The 18,358-nt window shown below is 41.1% G+C and overlaps 1 protein-coding gene across 1 annotated transcript in view; it reads right to left on the bottom strand.

Moving 5' to 3' along the window:
* Positions 1–18,358, bottom strand: part of FAM13A (family with sequence similarity 13 member A) — a 117,400-nt gene that overhangs the window by 58,229 nt on the left and 40,813 nt on the right. The window contains exon 6 of the mRNA XM_054295572.1: positions 12,435–12,607. Within this exon, the coding sequence (XP_054151547.1) occupies positions 12,435–12,607 (173 nt within the window). The remainder of the gene's footprint in view (positions 1–12,434; positions 12,608–18,358) is intronic.

Here is an 18,358-nt window from a genome sequence, read left to right as displayed (position 1 = left end):
ATGGGACTTGCTTGTATAAATAAGCTTAAAAGTACTAAGCTCCTTGACAAAGAATTCACTAACAAAAAGAGATCCTGTAATAACCAGAAAGATTAATTTATGGATTAGCATCAGTGAAGAAGGTTAGCTTGTGGCATCATGCTAAAATTAACCAGATGCCAACAGTAAAATTGCAGAGCTCCTTGAGCCCTCAACACCTTCAGATCCACCTTTTGTTTCTGTTCTCTTCTTTTGCAGTCCCCTCAATGGGTATCAGCTTTCTCCTTTGCATCCTCTTATGTCTCTTTCAACACTGCCAAAGCCATCACAGCTAAGAAGGGGTACAGGAGCTCATGTTTCCCTGCACCTATTGGCACACAACTTCAGCAACTGTTGAAAGGTGACCAAAGCTGAAAAAATGCTAGCTGGTTGCTAGCACTGCTGGTTTCCCAAAGGTTTAATTACTTTCAGAGCAGCTGCAGACACTGCAACAAAAGATTTTAACATGGAGAAATGTCAGAGTGAAAGTTTTAAAACTCCTTTTGAGGACTTTGGCCAACCATTGGTAAAAGTGGTAGTACAGGATGCATGTCACCTTAGGTCAGTTCACACAGTCTCAAAGGGCCCTTTGAATCTCTCAGCTGCTACACAAGAACACAAATCTTAATTCTTCACCTTCCCTGTTCATGTGTAGGGACCACAAGTGATTTATTTGTGGCACAAAGCAGGCAGACAAAAGCTGCCAGAAAGCTGCAGTCTTATCTCCAAACAATTCCACTTCCTTCACACAGATGTCGACGGTAAAATCAACTTGCTATTTGTCAGAGGCAGGAATTCCTACCCTCCCCTTGCCCTCTTATGCCTTTTTTTAACTTGCATAAACTCAGGCTGGGCTAGCACACATAAAACCTGGAAATATTTTGGTTTGGATTTGCTTGTACTTGTTGCATTTGTTCTCCCATGTTACACAAAGACAAAATCTCTTCTGCAAGTTCATATAGTTCTTGCATTTATATTACTCAGAAAGGCCAAACTCATCTGTTGGCACCAACAATGCTCCACAGAAGCCCTTTATGGTACCACCAACTACAGGAACAGAGGATGATGGAAAACCATCTCTCAGGACAGGCACAGCATCCTCTCCACTGACTGTCTGCTTCCTAGTGTACTGAGAACACTTCAGGAAAACAGACAGCAAATAACAATAAAAATGATAAAGTCCCTTGAAGTATCAACACATACCACCACACTTCAGCACCTACACCAAGGCAACACCTGTGTTCAAACTATTTGATTTGTAAATTTCTTACTGAGTTTCAACAAAGGGAGAAAAACACTGGCAGGAACTAAATATGAACAATCGCTTTTCTCCATCAAAGTTGAAAGAACAACTGCACGTTTGGGAAGGAAGTCTCCTGTCAATCATCATTACAGAAGTGCTTTCTCCTCTTTCTTTCCCTTTCATACTTTGCTGCACACCAAGTAATTTTCTCAGCATATAAAGCAACAAGAGAAGAGGATCTGTGAGCAGCACCAGATGATACAAGATATGTGATCTAAATAATGGATTTTATGAGGATATGGTTGTGTCTGCCTCCTGAAAAACAGTTATCCCTTGCTTCAGTGCACAGTCATACATAAATCAGACACTATTCAAAAATTAAAAAAAAAAAGAAAAGAAAGGCAATCTTTCCTGGTCTGACAAAATCTGAGGGCTTTTAGGATGCTACTCAATACCATCAATTTATTCCCACAATGCTTACTAAGTTATGCAATATTTTCCCTCTGGCAGAAACATGAAATGCAAAGGAAATATATTGTCAGACTGAAAATTACAGAATGTACTTTTCAAAATACTACCAATACAAAATTAAAAATTCCATTATTTATGTACTCATACTTACATTAGCAGACATTTTCCTCTTTAAGGTAGCTATGCATATGAACATCTGCCATTATAAAGGATAAATACCCTGGAAAATCTCCTGCACGCCAGAAAACTTGTGTGCACATATGAAATAAGCAAGTCACACATAAATAGAAACTGTGCTTGGAAACTGTGGCCTTCAAGTCCAAACAAAGCAGACAGACAATTAAAAAGGCCCCCTCCAAAAGGGCACAAACAGGAAGAAAGACCAACTAATACGTTAAAAGCATAATTTAGTGAAAGGGGACTCCTCAGAAGGGTTTAAAAGTAGTAATGGTGACTTTGCAAAGCTGGTGCTCAGCACTGTTTCACTTAAGGATGTTTCAATGATTTGTAAGTAAAAGTCAAATTATAGTGGTGGTTATTTTTATGTATGTATACTGGTATATTTTTATGTATGCTGGTGGTTTTTATGTATGTTGTGTGCAAGCCAGCATTAAAACTTGCAAAATCTGGAAACTATTTGCAAGATGGGGGTACAACATCGTACTTACAAGCCCAGAGTGACTGTGTGGCTGAAGAAATTATCATCATCCTCAGAGACATCAACATGGATATTACATAAAAAGGTGTGTTATGTCTGTATTTCCTGCTAGGTTTTGGTTGTTGCAAAAGACTTTGATCAGTTCAAGAATTCCCATTTCCAAGCAAGTTGTGAAAAACTGAAGAGTGCTAAGACTGAAGAGTGCTAAGAAGGGCACACAAAAACTAAACCCACACATTCAGTGCTTTTCAAAGAAAATCACTGATGAATGCAAGAAACATTAATACTTGACCTAGTACTCACAAACTGATGAAGACTCAATGGTTGGAAGTCAAAGATTGGCAAATTATGGCTAGAAATTAAGACATTTTAAAGTGGTGAGAATAATTAACTACTGATGTAATTAATCAATAATTATAGTGAATTTTTAACGTTCTTACAAATTTCAGTTGCCTCCATTTAGGAACACCAAGTCATATACAAACAGTCTAGATGGAATTTGCAGAATTTTCTTTCTTATTTTTGTAACTGATACTCCTCTTGTCCAAAAGAGGAGCAGGATGCTCTCAGCTGACTTCATTTTACCCCTTTTATTTTTGGCACTGGCATAGAAATACAAGCCTTGTTGGCATATCTGTGGAGAATATACTAGTTTTTGCACAATAGCTTTTCTGTTCCCTCCTGCAACTCAGAGGCCAAATCACCTTTTAAACATTTTAAGCTACTTTAAATCTGTTAAGGAGGAACCATATTCCAGAACTGTTCTTTAAACTTGCAGGGACAAGAGAAAAGTACACACCAAACTGAAAGCTTCTCAGAGCTTCAGGTTCTCAGCATTCCTGATCTCATCCAACAGATAAGCACATAAGTTTCCCATTGCAAGGGACACCTCATGCTCCCTGGAGACCTGGATTTGCTGCTGTGGCTTCCCTTCATTAAACAGCAGTGTCCTTTGCAAGCACTGCCACACCCGCTTGCCCGCTGCTTAAACTTGTTCCAGAGGACTCTCACCCCACGGGATAGCCCAGAAATTATTTCTTGGCCTTCATCCTGGAGAAGGGGGAGGATTGGGAGTAGGTTCCTGAAGGGTTTCCTGGGAAAGCAATAAGCGATGAATGGTTGTGCCAGCTAATCTGCTGTGGGAACAGGGTAAAGCATGCTGAGTGACAAGGTCACTAGGTTCTTCATCTGCACCAGTTAGTGCAAGTGCCAGAGCATGGGAGAGCAAGCAAACAAGCAGCAGTCCAGTCTGGCACAAGTTATTTTCAAAGCAGGCTTTCTCCAAAGCTTTGCTAATCTAATGAAATTCCTAAATTTTAGTGACCAATTAAATTTCTCCCACTCTTCTAAACTGTTATTTCTTTAAAACACTAAATTGTTTTTTCTACAAAAATGTTTGCACAAAAGCTTTTTAAAAATCCAGCTGTTTCAGACCAATGAAAATGTCATTGAAAATTATGAAGAATAAGCATTCATTTGTTAGCAAAAATGTTTTAAAATATTTAAGTGAGTCCCTGGTGCTTCCTCCATGATTTATATTACCTACCACCAAAAATATCACTGCTTTTACATTTTCCCATCTTCCAAAAACATCCTTCCACTCCTCTACAAAATTACTATCCTTTGAAGTCCATACCTCTGCACCCATCATGTTCCCTGCTTCCTAAAGCACCTTCAAGTGACGTGCTTGTAGTCCACTCAAAAAACAAAGATATGGGAAGGGGCTGAGGAAAGCAGAGGAACAGGCCACACCATTCACGTTTGCTGCACATGGCTTTTTACTCCACTGAAAGATAAACTGCTGTCTGTGTTGGCAGAGGAGGCAGTCAGGCAGAGTCACCCTCCAGAAAAAACCCTCCAGGAATAGCTCCTCTTCTCCAGCTGACAAAGTGACTGAAAGGAGTCCCCCTTTGTACCAGTGCCCCAGTGGCCGGCCTGGCTCCAGGAGAGCTGGTGGGAAAAAGATGACTCGGCAAGAGAGATGGACTCTGGCAGGAGAGATGGACTCTGGCTGGGAAGTACTAAAACAAGAGTGAGCTGGGTGAGAATAACTCCACTCTCTGCCTAGAGCTGCAAGATGCATCTGCCACAGAAGCAAGGGAGATCCTGCTAAAAGGCAACTCCAGATCCATTAAAAATTGACTGCATTTGAGCAGAACACAGCCCTCTCAGGTCAGCCTTGGGGCTTCTTCCTGTGCCCAGCTGTGTGTACAAAAGAAACAACAAATGGTTGTTTATGCACAGCCAGATACAGAGATACAGAGGGCTTAATCAGCACAGCTCACTGCTGTGCCCCTCATTTGCAACATCAGCTTTGAGCCTAGCTGCTCTGTACGTGTCCAGGCTGTGCAAACACCCTTCTGTCCCACTGCAGGACACTCCTGTCAGGACTGGCACAAGTGGATGCTGCAAGAAAACAAGTTCACCATACAAGTTCATCATCAGGAACATTCAGAACAACGTGGGTAAGGTCTGTAAGTTTTCAACTTCCCAACCACCTCTCAGAGTCTTGGGAAAAGAACATATTTTTCTACTCAAGGAGCATACATCCAGCAAAAGCTAGCAATATTTTAGAGGAAACTTTTTTCTGTGATGCTCCATAGCTCTGTTAGACAGTGGTCACTTGAAATATTTTCTTTTCAATGTGACGCTTTCTGAAGTTTCAGGATGGGATTTTTTGAAGGAAACATTTATACATTTTATAAAATATGTTGTAGTGTTTGTAGTGCTCCCAATCATTTTACAGTGGCTAGAAAGTTCCTAATCATAATGCAGAACAATAAAACTATTATTTTATTAGATATTAATCCCTCCCTATGTGATTCAAGCTTTCTGAATGTACAGAGCCTGAGACTGTGAAAGGACCTGAGGAACTGGTGGTGGAATCTTTTGTTTCCAGGAGTCCTGTCAAAGCCTTAACAACTAGAAGTAATTAACAACCAAGCAGTTTTTGGTTTTTCTTTGCAACTACCTAGTGGCCTCTCTATGCAGGCACCTCTAGCACAAGCACACTATTTCAGCAGGTGCATAATGAAAATAAAAGCTTTGGTACAGGAACAGAACTATCTTCACACTTCCTAACTGCAACCCTCTCTGGCCAGGAGGAAGGCACTGAGCCAATGTGAGAAGTGCAATTTGTAGATAAGCAGTCAGCTTGGGATCATCCTCCTCACAACAGATAAAAGGAGAGGAAATTTCATGTGGCCACTGACCATGAAAGAGAAGGATTTTACAACGCTGAAACAGCTCGGAGCCAAACCGATGCAAGCAAAGTGACAGCAGCAGTGAGTGACAATTCTGCCATGCCACGCTCAGCCTCTTCTTATTAGAGAGCCAGCTGACCACTTTGAATAAAAATATACATGTGTGTCATAGGAAGTCACAGCTGAAGGCAGCAGCCTACGCTGCAACGTGCTGAACACAACGTCCAAACGCGCAGCTCTCCCAGCTGAACCGGGAAATTGCAGCAAACAAACCTGACTGAGAACCCAGTGACCTCTGCCTGCTGATCTTCCTGTGGGGACTGCCAGCAGGACACAGGCCCAGGTCCCCTCTGGGAAGGAATACCTCACAGCCTCAGGTGGTCAAAAACTGCTGGCTCTGCACAGCTAACGGAAAAAGAGCACTCTGTGCTGAGCCTCCCTTTCGGAACAATGGACCAGGCACTTCAGCAGATAGCCTAAGGAAGTTACAGGAGAGGGAACTACTTACTGTTGAAGTAAAAATAAGTCAAGTCACAGTGCAGAGGCTTTGTTTCTTCCCTACTTGCTTGAAACACAGGTTAGTGATGGGTGTCTTGGTTTATAAACACATGAATATTAAAAACACAAAGATTTCCAAGGTTAGCCTACACTCCTTATGATTCACTGTGTGTTCTCCAATAAAAGGTCACATATTATTTTGTTTAAAAATTACTTAAAAATCATACAGATGTTTGTCCTTTATTTCCTCAGCACATCTATTATGTGGCCCAGTTGGTATCAGAAAGCCATCAGCTTCATGAGATGTAGGGACTTCTTCCTCACAGCAAAAGCAGATAACAAAATAAAAAATCCTTCTAGCTGAGAGAGCCATGCCTGAGGTACAGAAAGGGAGTAATTTTTTTCCAGCTTTGTTAGTCAATTACTGTGAATTTACTGTAGTCTCTGATTTCTAAGGCTGCTGGATGCTGTCCCAGGAAACAGGAAAAGCTAATTTGGCTTGGCTCATGGACTGAAAGAAGTTTTGTTTCCATATGCACATTATGACAATAAAAGTGCATATGTGCCTTCCACCTCAAATAGTCACCAGATCCTTGTTTTATATATGAATCTTCTTGCTTACAAGATGAACCTCCACTTCCGTGGCACAGGTCAGGGCATCAGATTCAAAATATTCCCCATCACACAAGCCATAATTTGTCACGATGTAAATCTTGCAAAGAGAGACAAAGATGAAATGGCTAGAATTAAAAGGAAAGTTAGAATAGTGTAATGGACAAAGCCTAATTTAAAGGAGTAACCTGTGTGGGGTGGAAGAGAAAGGTCAAATGCTTGGAAAAGTACACTGAAATCCACCCAGGTGACTTGCATGGAAAAAATCTACATAATTACATGGGTCTGTAACTGTTATTACATCTGGGCTATAGACAGGGGAGAAGAACCCAGGAAGAGCTCAGGCCACACCCTGATTTTCCATTCACAGTCACCTGCCTTGGAGAGACACAGAAATCACATGTCTTTGTGACTGTGTTTTTAGAAAACTAAATGCTTTTCTTAACAGCTCATTATGTAAGGCAGCTCCTGCTGCCAGCATCCCACAATGCAAGAAAGAAGGGAATTGATTGCATAGGAGGGTGGAGACAAATGTACTTGCAAAGTTAAATGAGTCAGCTTGGAAAAACTAACTCAACACAACCTAAAGAGAGAAAGTGGCAAAAAGCAACAACACTTTACATAAAACGTTCTCTCTGAGGGCTCAGAACAGGGCCTGCCAGAGGCTGCTGCATGCTGAATGATGCAGAAGGCAACTGTGATTACCACCTCCCTACCAACATTCCAGACCTTTACCCCTTTCTTGAATCGTTTTCTCGAAGAATCAGGGCAGCCCTGCCTGCTGCCTGGCTGCAATCCCTTATGTAAACCAGGCAGCACGGCTCCTCAGTGGTAAGGCAAATTATTACTTTTGATGGGGACTGAATGTACTGGCATGACAGACTTCAAAAACAAAAAACCCCAAACCTAAACAAAAACAGTCAGCTAAGCAAACAACACTAGCCCCCCTGTTTGATTTGTTCTGGCAAGAACAGACCAATTCTTATCACATGCCAGAGAATAATGATAAGTTTTGGCTTGCCTTGGCTTTAAACCTCAGCTGCTAAGAGGAAAGCCAATAAATAGGGAAAGTGTTTACAGTAAGCACAAACTTCTCAGTGTACAAATAGATGTATGTTTTCATACCTCAATAACTAGCAGTGAAAATACACAGTGTATTAAAAAGGAGGCACAGCAGGGTACATTAACCAACCCTTTATTTTAGGGATGCTACCACGCTACTAGGCATGTGGTTCCTTTATTTTCAGGACACAGGCCAGATATAAGGATTTTTGTGAACAAAAGGTTGATGTGTAAACAAACCTTCTCTTTGAGAACATGCACGTGTTAGAAAGCCAGCACAGCATTATCTGTGCTGGCAAATCTCAGTGCAGCTGTGATGGCAGTCACAAACAGGAATTTGTGATCTCTGGCACACAAAGACCTGGCTACAAAATACAGAAGGCTGGCTCACTGGACAACTGCTGTGGCTGCTCTAAGCTGTGGCTCTGAGGAGCTGCACAATGTTTTTCATAAAGTGTGTCTGCCATCCATGGCACCCATTCCCCAGCAAGGATGGGTACTCACCTGCACTCTAGCTGCACTCTTTCCATGCACAGAGCCTAACAGCAACACAAACAGTAGGATGCTCTCCTACTGAGGGATCTCTCTTCAAAACAGTCCCAGGAGTGCAAAAAGATGCAGCTCCAGCAAGTGCTAGGATAGACATGTACAACAGCAAAGCATATTTCAGTGCCCTTTCCTGGACAAAAGATCCAACATAGTGTCAATCAAAGTCTGCAGACAGCTTGCACCTCTGAGCCAGTATCAGGAAAGACATTTATGCTCACCATCCTCGATCCCCTGCTTCACATTTTGACTGCAGGAAGCATTTTCCCTCCTTCCTGAAGGCTCTCTCTTCTCTTTGCTTGTATACAAAGTTTAGCACAAAAGGTGAGAGAATTGCTTGCACGAAGCTCTCCTATCTTTGTATCCATGTAAGTCTTAATATATCTAACCCTGAAGTAAAAGCCATTTCAATCTATTATTTGAAGCAGTTATTTGAAGTTATAGTACCTCTAAACATATTCAAAATCATGCCAATTCCTACTGCAATTATCTATGAACCAGAGCTTTGACTTCTTCCTTCTAGACAGAGAAAGAAAGAGGGACCCAAACAGGGACTCAGCTTCACAGAGCTGCAGGACCACTCCAGACCCCACTCACAGAAGGTCTGGTAAGGCCCCAGGGGGGGGCCATTCCCTCCAGCCCACTCTCCATTCCAAAGGTTGTTGCCTTCCCCAGCTCCTGAGTCTGCAGTGTGTGTCTTGTGGCTCTCATCCAGGTAAAGACAAAGGACGTGTGCGGTTCCCAGGCTCCAGAGGTTTGGCTGCCCTGAAGTTCTGCACAGGAACTCTTGCAAAAAAATGAGCTGAGACTCACAGAAGTAAGCAACAGGTTGCATACTGCCTAAAGACTTTAATCATTTTTTCAGAGGACCAGTCTCTTCTGCCCCTTCTCTATTTCCTTCCTTTGTCTCTTTCTCCACTGTTTTTGAATTTACTCAAGAGCTGCATACGGGTGTTCTTTTCCGCTTCTGCATAATTAGCAGTTTGCCCTTGGCATACAGCTATAATAATGAAGCAATTTTCAAAAGAACACATGCATTATGTGCTAGTGGGGACTACAGGTATATAGAGTTAATCCAGCTATTTTTTTTTTCAGAAAAAGAGAACATAACTTATAACATTTTCTTAAGATAACTGTTGTGAACAGAAGGTGATACAGATTTTATGCTCTGCAATGTTATGACTGCAACTGATGTATTGCATATTTCAGATGACAGCAGCACCTTCAAAAAACTCCTGCAATGAGGAATATCATACCTGTAAGGAGGCATAACATGACTTTCAGTATTTTTATAAAATGGTAAGTCATTATAGAAGACATAGTCACAAATGTAGTTGCTACTGAATATGTGGATCTTCATTTTAAGGACAACTGTATGAAGACATATATTAAGAGGCATATTAAATAGTATTAAAAATCACTAATCAACCAGAAGTCTCTTATTTTCTCACTGAAGGCTCTAGTGTCAAATGAAACTGATGGAAAATTTACTGATGATTGCAATCCTTGCTGGAGGAAGCCTTAGGGGCTTAGTGTGTGTGGTTATTTCTTCACTGTTACACCTGTAAAGCTGCTAAAAGTGGAATTCTGTAGCCCTTTATCCTCTTCTAATCCACCCATATCATGGTATCAGAGCATGGAAAGGGAACAAACCACAGGCGTTTTCATTAAACAGCAAATGATTATCACTGCCAAAAACAACCTTTATTCTTTCCTAGCAAAGATCATATCATAGTTGAGCAGATACAGTCATTTCACTAAAACTTATCTGGTAATTACATGTAATTAATGATAAGATTTATTTTAGAACTGTGGGTGCCTTGTGACACAAAACCCCCCAACAAGAATAGCAGTGTGTTTGCAAAGCACTTTGTAATCTAGGTCAGATGCCAGAGTCCTCCTGCTGAAAAAGGTGAAAACTCCTAATAATAGCCTTGCACTGAAGTAACACCAGGTAATACTTCATTGTGGGCTTAAATTACATGGCAGTGGCACAGTGCTGCCAAAAGCAGGTTTAAAACCACTCCTGATACATCAGAGCTCTACATCGATGCCAGGGAATCAAGGTTTGTGCCCATTGCACAGACAGGTGTCCCCCAAGCATGTCAGGTCTGCTGAATACCTCTCTCTGCTCTTCCCCTGGTCCACAGCCTTCTCTCCATCCCATCCTGCCCAACAACCTGCCAGCCTGAAGCTGCAAAGAAAACAGCAAACACTACCTACTCCTCCTTCAGCAGCAGCAGTAGATCACGGACAAAAAGGTACCAGAAGCAAATGGCAGCACAGATATTCAATGCAATTACGTAAATATGTACAGAAGTGTGACAGGACAGGAAACCAGGACATTCTTGAACAAAATGGGATTGCAAGAGAATTAATTTCTACAATTAATTAATTTCCCAGATAAAATCAGAGATGCAGACATCTTTCAACCCAAGGCCCGAGCATGAAGATCAGCCTTCTGCCTAGTTACAAATACATTTCATTTGGTGCCTAATTTCCTGTGCCAGCACTGGCCCAATTGTCCCATCCTTCAGCAGTACTCTTCTAAGCAATTGCACATTGACAGGAAAGCAGGATTCCCTACAGCAAATAATTACATTGTCTGGGGACTGTTCTGCTGAAAGAAAGGCAGTTTGTTGGGGTACCTCATGAAGTACATCAGTCACACACACCTTCCCAGACATGAGACCTGGCAGTTTTTTATTTCAACCCTTGTGCACTTCATTTCCCTTTACATCTAGGAACACATAGCAGACTACAGGCACACTCCCTGCCAGCCTCCAGCATATCAACACCAGAGGCTGGAACTTCTGCCACAGCCCCGCCTGCCTGGCCCTGTCTAGCTGCTAGAACTGTATTGCCTTCTCCAATTTGCCAGGTGACCTACTCTGATCATTGATTTCTAAATCATCTCAGTGAAAAGCAGCTGGATTGATGAAGCCATGTAAACAAACTTGATGTGTTCTGGCTGCAGGAATTTTTGAGGAAGCTTGAGGAGAGTGAAACACACAGTTAAAGAGCATGTGTGCTTGCCAAGGGCTAGAAACCAAATTCAACATCTATGCTTCACCACCCTTACTATGAACCAAAATCCAGTGCTAGTGCATAATTTGCTAACTTGTCTCATAAACTGTCTGCTCTGGTGCTGAGAATAGCACACATCTCCTGCTTACACAGTGAAGTGACTCAGCTACGTGTCTGGCAGCACTGCCTCTGCTTTGTGTTCCTGCTCGGTGTGCTGGGACACTGCCGTGTTCTGTTCCATGACATGTGAATAGCACTATTTCCCACATCAGGCCAATTCCATATTTCAGTAGCACACTGCAATTTTCCACAGTAACCTGAATCCCTCATGTGCTGCACTAGACACAAGAGGAGAGAGAATGGCAGACTCGATTCAATATCCTGAGAATAATGAAAAGATCCCAGTTCACCCTGATGTGCAGGGAAGGACTTTACAAGAAAGAAAAATGCCCATTACCTGTTCACCTAACAGACAATCTGCCAGCAATCCAAACTCAAAATACTCTTTTAGATAGATACTTTTATAGATGCTTTAGATAGACTCTCATAGATAAATTCACAAAGATACTTGTATAGATACTCTACACATACTCTTCTACTCTTGTCTGAATGGAGTAGTACTATCAGTAGCACAATTTTTGCCAGAAACAGAAAACTCTACAAAAGCCTCTTCTTTTTTGGATTTAAGAGTGAGAATAAAGTCGGCCATCTGTTAAGACTTTAACTGGGCAGATCAAATATCCTTGATCATTCAAGAGACACATTTTGGTTTAATCTTGTGCTTGGGGTAATTTCTATTGCCTGACTGTAGATCAGACCTGTCCACTTGCACTACCTTCATCAAGCAGGCTACCTTCATATGCTTGAAATTTTATGTTGGAGAGGAAAACTAAAGCATACAACTGGCTTTGGAGTGTGTAGATCCAACCAGAAAAGACACATTAATTTATCTTACACCCCAGTAGCCTGTTTAAGTGTTCAAAATACCCAGAGCCAGAGAGGCAGGGACAAAACAAGCAAAGAGAAAAACACAAAGACAAAAAAAAAGACAAACAAAAAAACCCAAAACAACAACAACAACAAAAAACCCACTAACCTGGAGAAAAACACATCATTGTTAACAAAGGAGGTTTCATCTGCTAAATCCATCTCCTTCCCACATGAACCACTGTCTGGTAATGGGAGGCTGACTTGAGGCATTCCTTCTGACTGCCCTGGTTGTGGCAATAGGCACATTTGGCTGGATCGTTCCGTTGGGGGTTTGGTCATCTACAGAAGCAAGGAGAGAGAAAAATGAAATGTGAAAAGAAGAAAGGCCAGAACAGCCCTTTCACATAATCTGTAGCTGAAAGACATTCTGTACTGGTGTACAAACAGCAAAGGTGACAAGGTGAAAAACAGTATTACAAAATACATATAAATCAAACACTCAGCTTGATAAAGACTATTTAAAGAAAAATAAAGGTGTGTCTATTGAAAGAGCAGTGGCAAGAAAAAAAAAAGAAAAGAAAGTTAAGTAAAATAAATACTTATTTTCTGTACCACAGCACACAGACTAAAAAAGTTTGCATTGAATTTGCTTCTTGACTCTACTGGAGAAACAGATGCTAACTGCAATTATTATAGCTCTTCTCAACTCCCTTCCCACCCTTTTTAATGACAATTGATATCAACACATGCTATAAGAATGCTAAGGGGAGAAGAGCAAGTTTGGAGGTCTGCCCCTCATTTTAACAGCAAACATTGAACCTAACCTTTGTGATTATGTTCAGTTTGCTCTTGAGTTCACTTCTGGTTGTAGCCTTTGCAAGACCGGACGGCTGGGAGTTTTGCAACATTGTTACACATTGATTAAAACTGATTGAAAAGTATTGCTATTTTAGGTATGGTGACATAATCTTTCCCTTGGTTTTGAATTATGAGAATTTGCCAGTAACTGTTCCTTAACCACCTTCCCATACCAACCCTGACTTTATACTACTCCAATAGAGGTCTCTAATCAGACAGAAAAATATTAGTTTGTCTAGTCTCATTTTACAGAAGTCATACTCATGTGTTTGATCATTTTTGTTGCTTTTCTCTACACCTTTTCACCTACTATGAAGTCCTTTCTAAAATGTAGTCAGAACTGCATATGGCATTATATATGAAGGCAGATTTAGTGGTGGTTTCTCATGAAAATCTAATTCCTAATTTGCTTTCATGATTGCTTAATTTGGAGCTTATCAGTATACACATTTATATAATCTGTGGGGTTTTGTGGACATAGTTGGCACATAGTGATGGAAACTCAACTAATCAGTTTTTCACTCAATAAAGAGTAAATCAGAAGCCTTCTGAAAGTCCTTGTAGCCTTGTAGCTTTTAGTTTTTCCTGCCTTGAATACTTTTCTATTAGCAATACATTGAGTATTTTCTAGGTTATTATGGAAACAGTTAAATAACACAGATTCCAATAAAGATCCTTAAGGTACTTCTCAGAAAACCTTTCTCCACCACTAAACCAATCATATCTTTTTACTGCTTTTCAGTTATTAATCCATAAAAAGTTTTTCCTTCTGATCACAATACAGATTTCTAAAGAATCTTTGCTTCTTTAGGAACTGTTGACAACCCCATTAAAATATTTTGAAAATTCAAGTGCACTATACTGACTATACCTATGCACATACTCACAAGCTCTTTCATAACAATTTTTTCTCTGAAGAAATAATGCTGGTGCCTCCTAATGACTTTAATTATCCATTTGTTTCTCAGTTCTGCTGCCTGCTGTAGTTGTCACAAATCTTCTGGACAGTAAATCAGAACTTCTGAACTTCTTTTCATACCTGGCTTACCCTAAGATTTTTTGGTAAAATTTATTTTACTTCTGTTTCTAGTTCTTCATTCTACTCACAGCTGCTTTCAAATGCTGTGTGCATGTTGTAAAGTTCCATGGGACAAAAGGCTGCTTCTTACTGAGCTTTGTAGATAATAAAATAAAAAATAAAATATGTATCAGTACAAAGGGAAATCTGAGAGAAATATTGAGAGGGCTTCCCAGTTTCAGCCTCTGGACTGCTTGCTTTGAGTAAGGTGCTGACTTTGCTGACGTCAATGGGCATTTTGCCTGAAGTCAGGATCTCACCTTTGGACCACTGCTGGTTCCAGCAGCACTCTGTTAGCCCATCACCTCGGGCTGTTGGCACCATGGGAACTGGGCACACAGCACATGGGCACAGGCCGGGCCTCTCAGCTGCCACAAAACAGCAGCAGTGCAGTGATTTCAAATGGGAAAACCATGTCTGTGCGGAGGAGGGCAGACAGGGAGCAGTGCTACAGGAGAGAATCACAACAGGGGGCAGCAGGGCCTGGGGTCTGGAGGCACTGAAGAAGAGACCAGAACCCAACTGGCTACAACCTCCTTTCAGGTACGTGTAGAGAACAATGTCACCCCTCAACCTCTTTTTCTCCAGGCTAAACAAGCCCAGCTCAAGAACATAAGACCTGCTGTATACTGAGATGCCTGATGTGGTGTGGTGTCTGTCAGATCAGCATTTTGTCCCTGGCAAAATCTAACCACTAAACAAACACACCTCTATAAATCTTTGTAAATACAGACAAGGCTTCACTTTGGAAGATGACACCAATAAATCCAAGGACAAGCCTAGTGAGTAAGCTTTGGCTGAAGAAAAAAACATTTGAGTTTTGTTTCCTGAAAGTTTTTTCTCTGGTGAAACTTAACCTCAAATTGCATTTGACAAAGATCAGACTCAGCCTGAAACAGGTAACTTGTGGGCTGTTACAGCATAGCTACAGTCTGTGGCCCCTAAAAGCATGGACTCTGCAGAAATCTGCTAGTCTGTAATTTAAATTACACCCTCATTCTCAGCCAAATACCAGCAAAATAGCATCAGACGCTACTGACAATCAAAGGGACAATAATAAAAACAAAATAAAAACAAAAGCACAGAACCAAAGAACAGAAAAATACAAGGAAATGGTACACTGCACATCCTGCATTTGGCTGTCCAGTTTTGTTGTCTCAAAGTTCAGATGCAAGGAACTGTGTTTGCAGTTGTAATAGAAACCAGTCAGTTTTATGACCAGTATAAACATGCATCCTGATGGGTGTTGAAGAAAGCGCAAGAAAACTTTTCACCTGGAGGCACAAGCTGACCAGCCAAGTGACATCATCCCAGACAATACCAACAACAAAATTCCTCATAACTGACTGGCTGCATCACAAGGATGTTTCATCTCCCTGTGAGGTGTCAGAAGCTCCTGGGTGCAAAGATCAAAGATAAACCTGACATATTCTACAGATCTGATGTGGTATGGTGAGTAATCTTTCTCTGTTCTTGAAGAACAGGAGCTGCTCCAGATGAGTCTGGAGAGCTCTGTGCATAAGAATCAACATGGTTTGAAGACAGATCCTTAGCAAAGGTCATCCTGCTCTTCTGAGTACCTCACTCATGTTCTCAAGTAGGAAAACAAAAAATTTCCAGTATCTCAAGCTATGCATGAACATGTCCAAATAATTGGACAATTCATACCCATTTGAGTTAAGTAATTATAAAGTCTAAATGAAGATCTTTTGGAAGAAACTAGCTGTGAGTTTATACTTAAATGTCATCACTGAAAGGATAATAGAGATATAATTAGGATAAGGTAATCCTCAAAAAACCCACCAGGTATTTAAAACATACACAGCACATTTTTTTCTTTAACGTTTTAAGAACATAGTACTCTTCCAGACAAGAGAAACTCCTCAAAAATTTGCTTAATACACAAATGAAATTCTTACAGTTGTCCACCAAACATAAAAGCCCATATGACTTTTTGAAAGGCTTCATACTTTGTCACCCTAGTGCCTTTTCAACTTAGAAGTTGTCTATATCAGTACAATAATCCCATGGAATAGAAAAAGGTACATTTCTTTGGAAAAACACAGGCATGGCTGAGCAATGCATGGAAATTTGGAATGCTGGTTTCTTTTTCACTCTAGTCTCAATTTGGCTAACTATCAGCACAAAGCTTTAATGTCAATCTATCCACTCATTAGCATTACCTCTGCTTCATGAAGGGCTGAGAAAGGGAGAACATTAGCCAGTTGTAATTCACTCCTGACAGCTAATCAACCTGACTCAACCAGTTCTGCCCAGTCAAATGACCAGGGAATGAGCCACCTGCCAAAGTCACCCACACTTGGTATGTGCCCATTGAAACCTCTGGAACAAATATATTCCAGTCACTCCATTCATACACACAGTTTATAGCTCTCTGCCAAAGTTAATGGTAATGACAATGACAATTACACCAGGCCTTGTTTGGAGACAGATTTTGCCAGAGGGTTTAGGTCATCCTGAATTGCCCCAGAGAATCTGGTGGAAATTCCTGTTGAGACAGCAAATCCCTTCAAGGCATTCAGTGAACAAACTGATTTTTATGATTTATGCTGTACTTGTGGGTCTCCAAAATTTCATACTGCAGTCAGTTCTCACACAACACCAGCTCCACCACCATTTTATTGCAGTAAAGGACTTCTGGGATGAATCTGGACAGGATAAAACTCCTGCAGCTCTGAGTACTAGATATACTTCAGGCCCAAATGGCTTTCAAAGGCAGGGATAAATCTGCAGTGAGATTTTCCAGTTACATTCATCTCACACTTTTACATTATTCTCTCACTTTCTATTCCTATGGTCCCACTAAGGGTGTGATTACATTACTGGACACAGCACAGAATTTCTGTGTGTGAGGAAGTGCCAAAGTCATGGTTTGAATGCTGTGTGGACTAGGGAGGACAAAGAAGTCAGAGAGGCTGTGGGACAAAATAATCCAAACTAACCTGAATTATTCTGCCATTTTTTTTCCATAACAGTAGAGCTGAAGGCAAGGGAAGAACTGCAAATATTATCTGCTGGACCTTGCAAGGCTTTTGACACTGCCTCCACCACATCCCTCTCTCCAAATGGCAGAGACATAGATTTGATGGATGCACTGCTCAGTGGGTGAGGATTGGCTGCATCCAGAGAGGAGTGGTCAAGGGCTCAATGTCCCAGTCAAGACTGGTGACAACCGGTGTGCCTCAGTAAAGTTGTCTTTAGTAGGGCTGCTGTCTTACAATGGGCTTGTGCCCAAATGCTTCCCCAAAACACAGATTCTATTCAGAAAGTAGTGAAACGTAAAAATGTCACTAAAATCCACCTTGGTTCATCACTTCACCTGCACCTAAGATACTGGTTTTAAAACCACATAGGAATATTACAGTTGTGAAGTTTTTCTCAAATTAAAGATGCCTCTTAATCTCAAATTACTGACACTGGGAGACAAAGATCAATAGCTCTGTAATTGTTCCAGGTTTAGTAGAGTCAACACATACTTGAAAAATAATTTAGTTACCAACTCTCTTCCATACTCAAAACCAAGCCTGAAATCCTTCCTTGATTAGCTGCCATACTGAAACCATGAAGTCACGATAAATGCGGTCACCTTTACAATACATGCAGCTGCCGCTGCCAGATTTGGCTTTCTCTTACTCTACTTGTATTTTTAGGCATTGGATGACTAAAACACCTCCTCTGCACTCTGCTCTTCTCAGATATCAAAGTCATAAATTTGATGCAACCCTAAAGTGCATGAAGCTTTAAAGTTCAATGAAATTCTGATGTTTTATGCAAATTCAGATGTCTTAATGAGAGCAAGACTCTTTGGAATCAAAGAGATGAGTATCAACTTCCTTTAAACCACATCCCCGTCCTGCTTGTTCAACTTAATTTCCTTTTACGATGAGGTAACCCATCTAGTTGATCAAGGGAATCCTTTGGATTTCAGTAAAGCTTTCAGTGCTGTCTCTCACAGACCCCTGGACAAAATGTCCAGGATAAACACATCATGGGATGAGTGAGCAACTGGCTCATGGGTTGGGTTACAGTGACTGGGGTGACATCAGACTGGTGACCTGTCACTAGTGGAGTTCCACAGAGTCCAATCTTAGAATCTGTGCTCTTCAATATCTTCATGAATTACTTGGACACAG

This window comes from Melozone crissalis, unplaced genomic scaffold, assembly GCF_028551555.1.
Source record: "Melozone crissalis strain CALT ecotype California unplaced genomic scaffold, PUWL_Pcris_2 ptg000006l_1, whole genome shotgun sequence".
In the NCBI taxonomy this organism is placed as follows: Eukaryota; Metazoa; Chordata; class Aves; order Passeriformes; family Passerellidae; genus Melozone; species Melozone crissalis.
The sequence above is the reverse complement of the archived record's forward strand: the minus strand, read 5'-3'. Positions and strand labels throughout refer to the sequence as shown.